The sequence below is a fragment of the Buceros rhinoceros genome, unplaced genomic scaffold, assembly GCF_000710305.1.
Source record: "Buceros rhinoceros silvestris isolate BGI_N320 unplaced genomic scaffold, ASM71030v1 scaffold25201, whole genome shotgun sequence".
Lineage (NCBI taxonomy): Eukaryota > Metazoa > Chordata > Aves > Bucerotiformes > Bucerotidae > Buceros > Buceros rhinoceros.
Genome location: NW_010395214.1, coordinates 1913 through 16316, shown reverse-complemented (window position 1 = coordinate 16316; position 14404 = coordinate 1913). Strand labels below are relative to the sequence as shown.

General features: G+C 45.7%; 1 protein-coding gene across 1 annotated transcript in view; it reads right to left on the bottom strand.

Moving 5' to 3' along the window:
* Nucleotides 1–1471, bottom strand: part of LOC104501647 (chromosome unknown open reading frame, human C17orf64) — a 3009-nt gene extending 1538 nt beyond the window's left edge. Inside the window, exons 1-2 of the mRNA XM_010145487.1 lie at nucleotides 1403–1471; nucleotides 513–641 (exon numbers count right to left, since the gene is read on the bottom strand). Coding sequence (XP_010143789.1) covers nucleotides 513–641; nucleotides 1403–1471 — 198 coding nt within the window. The remainder of the gene's footprint in view (nucleotides 1–512; nucleotides 642–1402) is intronic.
* Nucleotides 1472–14404: the final 12933 nt, after the last annotated feature.

The window sequence follows — 14404 nt, the reverse complement described above, 5'->3', positions numbered from 1 at the left end:
GTGACCCGAGGGGGAAAGCCTTCCCTTTTTTCCTTTTTTTTTTTTTTTTTCCCTGTGGTGTGTACTCGGCCGTGATGGGGCTGTGTGCAGTTATACCAGGATGCTCCAGGAGTGGGAAGCTGTGTGCTGGTGCGAGGTGGAGCTTTGTGCCTGTGGTGTAAGGGATGCAGAGGAACCAAACCACTGTAGCGAGGGAGCACAGGGCATCACGTGAAATGATAATGTAGTGGTACTCGTTTTGAAATACTGAATGGTCTATGTGAAATGTGATTATTTTGGTGGTGGTGGTTTGGGGGTTTTTGTGGTTAGTTACTTGTTTGGCTTTTAAAACTCAAAGTGTGATGCTCCAATGACTGGAAAACAAAGATGAGGTGAAAACTTGCAAACGTGGAGGAAAGATACGAAGTGTTTTGTCCTGTTTTTTTTGCTAGATCCGCCAAACTCCTGGGTTTACTTGCTCCTCCTCTCAAGAACCTGAGATGTCACTGACTAAATTTGATTCAGTATCTCACAATTTTAAAGGTGTCCTCATCAAGGCCGTCTGCGCAGCGGATGAGCGGGGTCTTGCGTAGTGAAGCATTCTCACTGCCCGTGAGAAAAGCTGTCTCCTCCGCTGTGCCAGCGAGATCCTTCTCTGTGCTCTACAAATTGCCAAAGCCAGAGGTTAGTCTTCCAGTTCATGCAAATCTTGTATCCTCTCTTTAAAAAACTGCCAGGAACAAACCCTCTCCTAAGGCTCAGAAACATTTCTCTTCCTGGCAAATCATTTTGGAGTGGCTTTTCAGAGGTGCTTAATGAAGCTGGCTATTCAGTTATAATTAAAAGTCCTTAAGAATTAGGTGCCTACTTGAAGTCCCTTTTGGAAATCCTACCTCTAATCAATTACAAGGTAAACAATGGCCACCCGTTCCTAATGGCGTTAATCAAACACCGGCTGGCAGTCACTTGTGAAGTGGAAATACGTGGTTACAAAGAGCTCATTGTAATGCCACGCTGCTCCATCTGCAGCTTTTATGGATGGCAAAGGTACCTGCTGCAAAGCCAGTTGAAAAAAAAAAAAATTCTCAGCCACCAAACTGGCACCCCTCTGGTCCAGGGAGGGGGGTGTTTTCTCTTGCAAAGGGCAATGGCTGTTCTCCCTGTGTCAAGATTTGTGTAGGTAACTCCTCCACTCAGCTTCTGGAAAGCAACACTTACATAACTGACTTCAACATGAGCTTATGTTGCCTTTTAAAAAGCTGAAGCATGTAGGAAGAGAAGTCCGCTCCTCTCTGACATGCTCTGCTCGCTCAGAAGATTTTACTGCTCCACAAAGTTGATCCCAAACCCCATTTCAGGGGTGAAATGGAAGCTGGACTCTGCTTCGTTCTCACTACCTGCCAGTCTCCCTGCCCGTGCTCACCTGGCCAGCTGCGCTGTCCTTGCTGCTGTCCTCTGTCCTGACTCCATCCACATCACCCTTAAAGTGCATCTCCTCCACGGGACGGAGGCCCCCACCTCCTTCCCTGGGGCCTCACTCGCACCAGGTAGGCGGGGGGCTGCCACTGAACTGTGTTTGGACCCAAACGTGCTGGGGTTACCAGGGTAACAGGGCTCTGAGTTCTGCCAACCATGGAGACGGCTGGGGCCCTCCTGCCCCGCAACACGGAGACCCTCTCTCTGGGGCAGAGTCGCCTCTTCGCGTGTGTTTTGCCATTTGATTTGTGGTCCTAAAGGCAGAAACCCCCAAATTTTGACCTTGCTGGTATCGATCAACAGCTCCTGTGGGCACTGGGAGGAAAAGGTCCCTTGCTTTGCTTTGCTTGCACGTGAAGGAGCTTGGTGGAGTCTCTGGGGCAGGGTTTGTCCCTGCAGTGAGTCCAGCACCTGTAACTGTGCGTCAGTCTGGATTATTTTGGCCTCTGAAGGTGGGTTAAAGTGCAGCTCCGAGACTGACACGCGGCTGCGTGTGCAGCACTGGCTATCTGTGAGTGTGGGTGCAGCTCCTGGTGTGAGCAATCGCTTTTCCCCTACAGCTTGTGCACCAGCAGGTTCAAGATGGGCCTTTCTCCAACTCTGCCACTGCATGTGCTGAGCTGTGCTGTGGGGAAGCACCAGCCAGAGGCAGGGGCCAGAGCCTGGCTCCTGTGGGGATGGGGATGGTAACAGAGGCAGCCCCATCTGATGGGGGAAGAGAGGCACACCCAGGACAAGGGACCGTGGCTGCACCCGAGCTGCATTCCAGGCAGCTGGTTGAAGTCGAGACCTCCGTTCCCACCACAGTGTAATGGAAATTCAGGGCTGCTGCCTTCACAGATGGTGGTGAACCAACCACAGTACGATCTCACTCTCCTGGGTAACATCTCTTTTAAAGCTCTCTGGTTTAGAAAGAACAAATTGCTCTTGTCAGGAAGAAGTCTGGAAAGGCTGAGAGTTAAAGGGACTTTGTTTTGGAAATTTACTTCAAGGCGTGATGCTTTCACAAAGGAAAATGCGCTGGACTCCCGTCATGCCCTGACCAGTCAGACAAGCGCGATTGTTGTGTCCCTTGGACGGTTGGTGTAATCGTGGCAGCTGTGACTCAGCTGTGCTCCTGTGCCAGGTTGCTGTTGGCACCGGGAGTCATCTCCGGGGCTCTACAAAGGGCTCCTCTCTCTGAGGTCCCCCCCGCACACGGCTGTGCAGGGGGACTGACACTCCTCCTGGCGGAAGTTCAAAGGTCAAGCGTTTCTCTGTGCAGCGGGCGATGCTGAGCACCCTGCCGAGCCAAATGCCCGGTGCAGGTAGTACTTTGGGGAGAGTACCCACTGATGGGTCCTGAAACAGAGACAGGTTCTTCTTTTCAGGCTGTCTTAGGGAAGTTTGGCTTTTACCCGTGATTGAATTCAATAATGACAAAAATCCATTAAGACAAGCCCTCCCCTTGAGGTGCTTGCAGCTTTTCCCCTCCTGTGCCTGCTGTCAGCTCTGATGCAGGAGCCTTGCCCAGGCTGGTGCTGAGCAGACACGATTACCTTCTGACGCCTCGCAGTTGGGTTTGCTTTGACCATCGGAGGTATGTTACAACTTGTTTAACCTAGACTAGGATTTTATGGCAGGGAATGTTACCTAACATAAGGTAAGCTCTGAGGAGTGAAGCGGTGGTGATAGCACGGATGAGCAAACCTATGCTGCTTCAGCCTGGATTTTTCAAGGACTATGTTAGAGGTGCCTTGCGATGTTGAAAACGCAGCTGGCTTCTCAACGCCTGTTACCAGCCACCTTCTTGCTGTGTTTGCTGCCTGTAGTTGTGACATCTGTCCCTGGAGTGGCAGGCAGCTCCTCTCCTTTTTATCTCCAGAGGTTTAAACCAAGAAGTTGCCAGCTGATGTCCTTGCCTCTCAAGTCAGGGTACTGAAGGGTATCACATTCCTAGCTAACGAGTACAAGAGAAATGAAGCTTCTTTAGCACAAGCTTTCAGGGGCATTAGCAGCGAGAGGAAAAGCCATTCAGGAGCTCTAGGGACACACGCCGGCTGTTAGCATAAGCATAAGCCACATTTGCATGGCCATATCTGTGTCCTTGTGAGATTACATCATGTGACTACAGCACGGAGTGGCTCGCCTGCCTTACGCGAACACCTCACTGTTCCAGAGGATGGAGAAGACTTTGAGTTCCCCTTGAAAATCCCAGTCTCTGTTCTTTTAGCTTTCAGTGTGCGCTGCACTCGGAGCTCAGCCAAAACCATGACTCTGCAGGCAGGAAATACAGATGGACTTCACCCTTCATCCGAGGATCTGGCTGCGTTTAGGGGTTGTCCATCAGCCTGGCTCACAGCAGAGCAATGATCTTGGTAGTTTTCTCTGGCACTACTTGGTGCAGTGGCAGAGCAGGGGACTTGCCAGCTGAGGTTAAAAGATGCTGTTTTCCAGTGTTGAACTGTACAATCATGTTCAAAGCTGTGCACTGACCCCTGAAGCTACAAACCTTCCCCGTCTCTTGAAATTTTTTGGTAGCACCAAGTCAGATTTTGTTCCTCATGTGGACAAGTCCACTCCTGTGAAATCAGGCATGAGACATGCCTCTGAGTCCTAAGAAGTCTGTGGTCGCTTCCCTTTGTCCTGCCCCTCCAGAGGACAACGCTACTTTCTACTTTGAAGCCTGTCATGTTGGAAAATGGCATCTGTGCCACACTGGAGCACATCTGTGTAAACCTACCCAAGTATATTGCCCACTTAAGGGCAGGAGTCCTTTGAAACAATGTTCTAATTGGTTGGGGAAAAGTGAGGAGTACAAACAGATTAAACATCACATCTTTCTCCCCGTGAAGGAAAGGGAGCCGAAGTGCCAGTCAAACACACTGTACCGTAACAGTGCACCTTGGGGAAAACGTTTCCTTTTCCCCTGACAGCTCTCTTGACAATATTAATTTCTACTATTTGAATGGCTCAGTCTTGCAGGAGCTGTACAAGAGCAAACATTAACCACCTTCTCTAGCACAGCAGCTCTGCCAGCACAGGAGCAGGCATGTAGCCAAAAAGGAAGCAGCGGCGAAGATGCTGTGTTTATGCTGCTGTTTGTTATTTGCTGGTTTAGGCAGATTTAGCATGAATACCACGTGGGATGTAATGAGTCAGGTTGCATATAATGTGTGCAGGCATCTGATGCAATATTTATTTCCTGGTAGGTCGCAGGGAAGGAGAGCTGATAAACACAGATAAATACACAGGTATTCTACATTATAGTTAAGCCAACTGCATGTACACACGGTTTAGTTAAAGATAAAAACGAAACCATTGCCAGACGTTTTGCAGTGTAACACTAAAGAGGAATTGTAATGAGGAATGTTTTTCAGTAACCTGTGCCTGCTGGGGTGGGGTGGGGTGGGGGGGGTGGTTGAACGCTTCATTTGATAGAGTGATTAATGATACTCAGCGCAGCTGCTCTGAGGGCGGGGGTGGAGGCTGGCTAATTGAGTCTGGAAGTTCCTTTCCTGGTGCTTAAGGATGATGAAAACTTTCACAGCCAACTGGAGACCTGTCTTCTCCCTGCAGCTGGATGCCAGTAACTACAGCTCAAGTTAATAAATCTTGTACTGGAGGAAGAGAACTGAAGCAGGCTTTGGGGCCAGTTATTGCTTCTATGTGGCATTACTAGAGGCATCCTCATGCACCACTGGAGTCCCTTTTTGGTGAGCGTGTTTGGGAGTTGCTCGTTTAATCACTCACTTGAATTAATGTGGTAAAGAACCCAAACACAGTATGGGAGCAGTGGTACGTAAAAGCCATAAATACATCTGAATCTCTTTTCACCGCTTGCAAAATCTGATCGGGTGTGTTCAAGTATTCCCATACTGGGAGACGCAGCCAGCCCGGTCTTCCACAGTGCCCACGAAGCTACTAGTGACTAACCTCATGTGCTGGACACCTCCTTGGCACTGGATGTGTCTTCAGGTGTTCCTACGTTATTCTACGCTTCTTTTTGGCTTTTCAGCCAGCTGTTAGTGAGCTTATTAATGGTGTTTGCTAATGTCATATAACCATCTTTTTAAGCTGCTTGAAGTCCTCAGGAACTGGAAAGAGCGTTATCAGCTTCCTCCATACTTTGCAACCTGCAGCCTGGGAGAAACAGGATAATTAAAGCACAGTTCTTATTGTGCTTCATAAGTTTTCAGGTTTTAATGCAAATTGAAATAGGCAGTGTTAATGAGATGTTAATAAGCTCATCCCTTTGGTGCTGTTTAGAAAATCAAATCTATAACAAGTTGGGCTCTCTTAATATTGAAAATAATTTAACTTTGTTAATCTTTTCAATCATGTAATACGAACTGCTCCAGGTGATACTAGCCTTGCTCGCTTTCCCCCCCCAACAAATTTACTCACTGTCTTAGCAATGAATCGGAGAAGCTGGGAAAGCCTGTGCCAAGTCAGCTCTGCTGGGGGCTGTGGCAGGGTGTTGCGTGGATGTGCAGAGAGGCACCAAATGCATGAGCCAAATAGGAGCCCACAATATATAGATAAGAGGAAAAGAAAAAGAAATGAGGGAGAGATGGAAGAAGGAAGTGCTGCTTAGGAGGGAAGAGAGGGCTTGGAAGGTGACCACAAGGTAGAAAGAAGGGCCTAACTGGGCGGGAAACTCAGGTGCTTCGGGTGTCAGGGAAAGGGCTCTCCTAGTCTCAAAGTGGAGGAAAAAAGCCTGAAGCAGAGAGGGAGGGAGACAGCCTTGTAGTGAGATGTCCATCAAGACAAGGATGCCTTCAGGGAGGCTGTACAGAACTTGGTGATGCTTTTTTCAGTTAAATATAAAGAAAATCAACTCCTGGGAAAATCCTTGCTGGTTCAGAAAGCAAAGTACCAGCCCCCTTGGGCACAGCTCTGTGCTGGGGAGATAAAGCAAGGAGCTTGCAGATCTCTTCCGTGTGTGCCCTGTGTTCACAGCTCTGCCCTGGGCATCCAGCAAGCCCTCCTCAGCAAACAGCTGCTCTCCCAGGAGAGTCTTCTCCTCTTTGCGATGGAGAGGAATAAAGTAATAAATCATAAAATAATAAAACCCGTAGAGGAATAAAAAGGGACTTTCCTCTTTGTAATAGAGAAACAGTATGTCAAGCCACCAGAAGGGGTTCTCCTGTCCTGTTTTTTGTTCTCAGTCTTGAGGCTTTTCTTGGAACAGCTTGATAGGGAAAACCTTTTGCTGTGTTGTATCTGTGCGTATGAAGAGGATGGAAAATAACAACTGGTCGGAGCAATTGGGGCTCAGAGCCAGCAGACTGTCTGCATCATGTCTCTCCTCTCTCTGAGTCAGCGCACCCTCACTTTCAAAGCCTCCCTTCATGGCAGATGCCCTCAGATCTGTATCTTCTTTCCCTGCTCCTTTAGAAGATTTTGCTATCTGCCTCCAGTGATCCTGTTCTTCACACAGGAGCGTCAGACTGGCTATGATTCCCAGCTCAATCAGTGCCACTGGGCTGGCTGCCCGCTGGCACGCAGCGTGATGAGGCTTATGGGCACGTGATGCGTGCCAGGGTTGGAAGGGGTAATGAAGTTCAGGATCCTGGCAGTACTTGGGTCTCATCCCTCTGCTGTCACCAATGCCCTTTTCGTGCACATCCTGCCTTGCATTTGCTGTCTCCTGTACCCATACCTCACATCACACTGCCCTGTGCCTGACCCTGTGCACGAGGAGGATGGCTAGTGCTTGAAGTATTTATTTCTAAATTTCCACCTAAGACTTAATTCAGCTCATGGATTTTCCAGAGGAAGTCAGGTTTGGGGGTATTTTTAAATTTATTTTGGTTCTATTAAAAAAAAAAAAACAGAACACCAAGGAAATTCCTCTCCAGCCTACAGACCGTAACTATCAAGAGAAGTGGCTTAATTTCTCTTTCTTAAAGCACTGAACACCCTGTTATGCTTATAACAATAAACCCCAAGGGCCAGCCTTCTTGACATGAGGGGTTTCAGTCCCTCGTATCGCTAGAGCAGTGGGGTGGCTGTAGTGAAACGTAGGCTGTGCAGAGATAGAAGAAAAAGAAAAAAAAGCAGTGTGTGCCATGCAATCTCTGCAATGTTCTGATTCCCTCCTACCAGCCTGAAAATACTAAACGTGGTCCTTTGTCTGGCATATGGGGATTTGGAGAATTGGTGCTAATTACTGCAGTTGTGCTATCTAGCTTAAATAAATATATTAAGCGCTTTTATGATCTTCCACAACACGTTGGAATGCAAAGAGGTGCATTTTACGCTGCTTATGCTTCATGGCATAACTTATATTGGCAGGCATAACTTATATTAATCCGCAGAAAAAAAATTGGTTTTGGTGATTTATGGAGTGTATAATTTAGAGCCGAGACTCTGGGTGGTGAGATGCTGTGGGGCTGGGTGCTTCGCAGACACAGGGCTTGAGTCTCCCTCTTCGATGGAGTCTCATCGCAGGAAAAAAGGCTGTGCGTGGCTACACGGAGCGGTGGGGCTGAGTGACTCGAGGTGCCAGGCAAGGGGCTCGGGACACTGCTGGTCAAAACACGGCGGAGTTAATAATGGCAAAGGCAATAAGCGGGGGATCTGGAAGAGGATCACGGGAAGTCATGATCTAACTTATTTAGGGAATGTTCCCATTATTTTAATTTAATATGAAATAAGGAGTGGGTTACTAAGCGTCATACCTAGAAGTGCGAGTATCTTAGGGTCTAGATTAACATGCAGAGAAAGGAGAAAGGCATTATGGCTGCTCAAGAATCTTTTCTTAACCCTTTTTTTTTCTTTTTTTTTTCTTTAGTAAAAATTCTGTCAGCCATCTGATTCCAGCCAAATTGCCATGTCTCTTGCCTCAAAATCTCAATTTTCTATTATCTGCTCTGGTACCTAATGTTTAAAAAAAAAAAAATGTGAGAAGAGCATGTTGTGAATGTCTTGCTGGATCTGGTGTGATGAATAATTATGGAGCAGCCGAGCAATGCTAGCCAGAGGCTCAGAGAACCCTGGAAGATACTTGTGGGGGGAGACTTAAACCATACAGGGAATTAGTGATAATGATGAAGAAAGATGGGCACGTTCTGACTTACAGTTTGGTTTAGTTTGACATAGCTCTCTGTGCAATCGCCAGGACTGTTAGAATATGCTGGTAATTAGCAGTATTTCACCTATTGGAAATTCAAGTGTTGTGCAGGCTCTGCAGACTAGGAAAAAAAGTGGTTGGGGTTTTTTTTGTCTGGTTTTGCTTGCTAGTAGCTAGAAAATAGGGAGGTGAGAAACTTGTGCAAACCTTCAAGTATAACTTTGCAATTAAAAGACTGAGGAGAAAGTGTGATCTGAAGACCTCCAGCTTCCTAGCTGTGACATAAAATTAACAACTATCTTCATTCTCACCCTGTTTTAATATTTGTGCGGAGGAGCAAGCAAAAAGAGCTCCTCAGGATGGCTTCAGGGAAATGGGGGAACTGTTACATGGACAGTAACAGGGTATAGGCTGGGAGAGATTTTTGTTGGTATTCGCTGGCTAATGCTCACACGGTGCTTTGGATGCTATAAAGTGATATAAATCTAATGCTAAAAATTGAGAGATGTTCTCTGGGAGATATGAAACACTGTTTAAAAGCATTTGCTGATTGGCTACACAGAAAATGTCAAGGTCATACATGCACCAGCTTGCAGGGATGCACAGCTGGTGTCTCACCACTAAAAAGAGTGGAATCTCGACTAGAAGGCGGTAAAAATGCACAGATAAATTGAAACTACCTGAAAGTGGAGGAAACAGCTGGGAAGTGATAAGAGAAATGAGTGGAGAAACTTGCCCATCACCGTGGTGTCCAAGTGCTTTATAAGAACTTCAAATTGCTCTCTTCCTCAAACGTACCAATTTTCTTTTTCAAGCTGCCACAATTTGGCAACCTCCGGCTACTCTGAATTTGTCTTTTATTGTGAAGAATCCGCTCAAGAATCTGCTTGATATTATAGGCCTAATCTTAATTATAGTAGCTGAAAGGAGCTGCCAGGCCAAAGCTCTTGTAGGAGTAGCTGGGCTTCTAACCAAAGGGTGAGGGAGTGCCAAAGGCTTTTATGGATCATTTAACAGTATGTTTTATATAACAAACATGCAGATACTTAATATAGCACGCAAAATTTTGATTAACCCCTAATGCTTTACTTTGTTGCCTGGGTACAATCGTTCCACAAAAATGACAAGGCAGAGTGTTGAAGGAGGTGTTTGTCCAGCAGCAGTATGTCGCGTTTGGGTTTGAGAGTCCACTGTGACCCATCAGCAGCCACCGCATGTTCAGCTGAAAGGACGGCTGAACAATCTGGTCACCTGCGTCCTGTTGTGGCTCGTTGCTGTATTTAGGAGACGAGGTGTGATAATCACGGTTGGAGCAGATGGTAAGCCGTTGGACTTCTGTTGTTGGCTTAATCAGCAGGTCTTTGTTGACTCTGGGCAGATCACAGGCATGATGCTGTCTTTTAGATAATGCTACTTGGTAAAGAACTTTAAAATCCTTAATTACTAACGTTAGCCATTTGACATCATAAAAGAGGTCTGTTATTTTAATGTCATTTTTTAACCCTGTCTGTAGGAGCATCCTTAAACAGGGATGTGTAACCTTTGGACGATATGTGTGTGCATACCAGCATCAAAATGCGTGTGTACACATCTGTATATGCAGCTGTCCAGAGCTCTTTTACTGTCTGTGTTGGGAAGGCACTGAACTGAGACATCAGTCTGTTGACAAGATCATGAAGGCTGGCGGGTTTCTCCGTTTGGGGATGTCCTTTGTTTGTTCAATGTTTGAATCGTGTGAAACTTTAATTAGCAAGTAAGATGCTTTGGTCTTCCCATCCAAGATCTGAAACAGAATTAAGGGAACTGCAAGGATGTGCCAAACGACGTGACAGTCCTGGCTCCGTGGTTTTTGTTTTACTCCGCTGCCCTGCTGTTTTGAGATGTGCTTCCCATTGTATCAGCTGCTGGCAAAATGCTCATGAAGTTGCTATATTGTTTTATGCTTTGGTATTGCTTTTTTACGCACAACAATCACACTGCTAAGATGTTGGAGACCCTGTGTGCAGCAGCTGTTGAGCTGAGAAGAAAGCAGTCCTTTCTCTGAAAGGGAAGGTTGCCCCGTTGCGCCACAGTGGTAGGCCAGTGCCTGCTGTGCACAGCTCTGCTGCTGTGCTCTGGGGCGATGTGAGTGTCCTCTTTCAGCGATGCAATTTGGGCTTGTCTGAAACAGAGTAAACATCAGTCACTTCTTACAAAGCCGCTTCTTTTATTTCATCTTCTGTTATTTATTAGTTGCACTTCCTCTTGACGCGCTCCCTTTTTTTTTTTTTTTTTGAGCTGCTGAGGATGGAACTGCAGAGAAATCCTTTACTTCCAATGACACCATGCTTTTCTGTCTGCAAGAGAGTACAGAATTGCTTTTATCAAACATATTTCTTTTCCCATTGTTTCCTGATGACAGATACTACTCTTAATCTACACAGTGACAACGCTTTGAAATGGGAGATCTATCTTCCCATCAATTTTCGTTACGTTGATAAATCATAGCAAGTCTCGCTTTCTGAATGACACGCTTCTGGATTTAGGTCTGCCTTTTTTTTTTTGTCACAGTTTTTCTTTTTCAGTGCTAGCAACAGCCTTGCCAAAGCGCATCTGTTCCTTGAGTGTTCACTCCAGCAGGCAGATTAATTCTATCGCACTTTTTTCTCTATATGGCATAATCAAACAGGTCAATAGAAAATCAGGAAGGATGTGATACTTATAAAAATTTCTAAGACATTACACTTAACTTGTGACTTTTCTTAGCTGTGGCACCTTGTTATTTCGGGGCTGGAGGAACATCAGTGAAGTCTGCCAGGAAAGAAGAGGTTTTTACTGTTCTTTGTAGGCCTCAAGCGTGATTGTATCACCCTTCCACGCACAGGGAAGCTTTACTGAAGAGAACATCGTGACTGGAGTGTGCCTTATGGTGTTTTCTTCTATGTGTTTCAAAGGCAACTGCAGTAAAAGTGGGGGATCATTTACCCACAAATCTTAAAATAGCTAAGAATGTGTGTGACACCCCTCATTTTCACTGGTTGTGTAGATAACACTATTAATAACATGAGCCGAAATTACGTTTTGAGTAGTAATAAGAGCAGCAACTCTGAGTGGCTTTAAACCTGTCACAAACTCCCTGAACAAAAACATCCGGAGGGAAGAGGATCAGCAAAAATACGAATTAATTCTCTTCTAAAGGGGTGGCAAAATTAATTGGGGGTTATCCCCAACTCAGCGAAGGGCTGTGGGCTGCTTCCACTTCCCTTGCTGTCTTTTCCTGTAGTGGACTGGGCACTGCTGTCCAAACTCCCTTCCCATATCTGCTACAACCTGCTCTACAGGTGTGGGGTTTGCCACTGTGGGTGTGCATAGCTGGTCTGCTGTCCCTATTGCCTGGGTCACAGCAGTTGTCACCTCCGTGCTGTACTGTCACTAGAGCTCACCCCTTTGCGGCTGAGGGACATGCTGTTCTCTCCTGCCTCCCCACCCTAGTATTGACTCATCAGGAAAGAGGAAGGTATGAAGTGTCTGCTGCTGCCTAGAAGAAGCAGGGGACGGCTGCCAGCCCAGGGGGAAAGGGCCTGGCTACTGTGGCACAGGCAACGCTGTCAGGGTGGGAGGGGAAGGACAACTGCCTGAACAAGTTGTGGGAGTGCTGGGAAGTGGGGATCTGTAGGGCAGGTGTAAAAGAGAAGTGCCCTCATACTGAAAATGAAGGGAAAATTCCATATAGGCTCAGAACTCTGAGAGTCCCCTGGCTACCCCATGCTGCAGCCCTGCTGAGCACTGCACTCATAAACACGTCCCTTCAACAAGGGCAATGATTACTGAGTTTGCAGAAATACTGTTTGAGTATTGTGATTAAAAAATAAACACAAAATTTATTAAAGATAGAGTGGGGCTTCCTGAGAAAGAGGATAATGTTAAGAAATAATTTTCTTTGCTGCTGCTGCTAGTTCTAGTGAGCTTATTAAAACTGAATTCTGCAAGTATTACATCTCTTTTTTTTTTTTTTTTAAATCAGCTTTGTCCATAAAAGCCATGGCTTTTCACTGGCAATGTTCTGCTGCAAAGGGCTCGCAATAGCGTGGGAGTACAGCTTATATGATAACAATGTGAGACAGGAGGGTCCTGGTAAGAATCTGTTCCTTTGGGTTTTTTTCCTAGTTCATATAAATCTGTAGTGAATGTCACCCTCAGACCACTATTCTAAACCTCTTGCTTCGTAGAAAATGTGGGATGTGATAAAAGTTGCAATTTGCGTACGTGGTTCTGTTGTTCTTGGAGGAAGCCTTTTGTATTTTCCCCTCTCCCTCTGATAACTTCAGAGTTAGATTGGTAGATAATGATTCCAGGTATTTTTCTCATATCCTGGGTGAAGAGACAGATACTGAGGAAAGACAGGCAGAGATTTAGAGGCAAAGAATAGAGCAGGGCCCAGAACTTGCATTTTTGATTCCTGTTTTTAGTGAATTTTAAACCAGGAAATCCCAGGGACTTATACAGCTCTTCTCAGAATTATTTCTGATTCACTGCAGCAGCTCTACAATTACTTGGCTTATCTCTTTAGAGTTCAGGCCTTTTTTGACACAACTCTAAACACCTCCTTAGCAGATGCCGACTTCAGCCTCTCTGTGACTTTTTTCCTGTCCCTGGTAGCCCTGTGGATGCCAGCCCCCTCCTGGTGACTGATGGCTGCTCTGCCAAGACGGCAACATTGCTGCAAGCCTCCTGCAGCTCCTGTGAGGCAGTATCTGTTTTTCCACAGATACTTGACAATAATGCAGAAAAAGTAAGGATATTTATTTGCTAAGTGCTCATGAATTAATCTGTGATTAGTGAATAATTAAATCACAGCAATCAAAAGGGCACGTGGCCAGTTAGGTTTGCATACCTAGCACTTTTCTACCAGAAGAGAGGAGCTCAGTTCATCTAATGCAAGTCTAAATTCACCGTACCTTAATTTGATTTACCTGTGACATAACATTTAAATAGTAGCAGCATCCATAGTCTTATGCTCCCCAATAAGGCTTCATTAAAAACTTACTGCCAGATCTAATCCATGGTTAGCATACAAGTCTTATCTCTGGGTTCCTGCTTCAATGCCTTTGAGAACATGCTTAATTTAATCTGAACAAAGACACTGCCATCGTGAGCCTCCAGTCTGATTTTCCAATCTAGAGTATCTTTGTTATTAAATTTGGTGCAAGCCATGGTGCATACAGTGGATCAAGCAAATTATTTTAAAGCGCTCTTCAAACAAAATTCTACTGCTTGTTAGACAGCCTTTGTATCTCTGGGACAGTGAAGATGTCACCTTAGTTCTGGATTTTTTTTTAAAGTGTCATACAAAAATGCACAACTTAGCTGGCTGCGAAAAGCAGCAAGCTTTAATGTAATACATATTTTTAACCATTTTGGACAGAGCATTTTTTTTAATTAAGAAGTGTTAACCATCCTTATTAACCATCATTCCAACCCGTTTTCCTTCCTGTAGAGGAAGGCACTCCTCTCTAGAGATTTCTCTTCCTCATTTGCATCAAATACCATGTCAGCTGTTTGTGACTATACTTTAAGCTGGTGGCAGGATCTGACTTGTAATTATAATTTTAGACATGGATTTTTCATGATTTAGCAATGAACCAGTTGGCATTAAAAGCCCCGTACTGCCTCATAATCTCTGCTGTCTGAGAACGGGATTTATGCATGCTGCGAGCAGAGGTTCTGTCAAGACATAACAGGTAAAGATGGAGCGGTTTTGCAAAGTGCTGGTGAGGCCTCAGCTGCAAATGGAATAAAAGTCTGGTTATCCATACTCCAAATCGTGATGTGAAACCAGCACAGAGGGAGACTGCTCAGAACCAGGGGAATGATGTCCTTCTTTAGAGAGGGGCAACTAGAAGAGCTTAATTT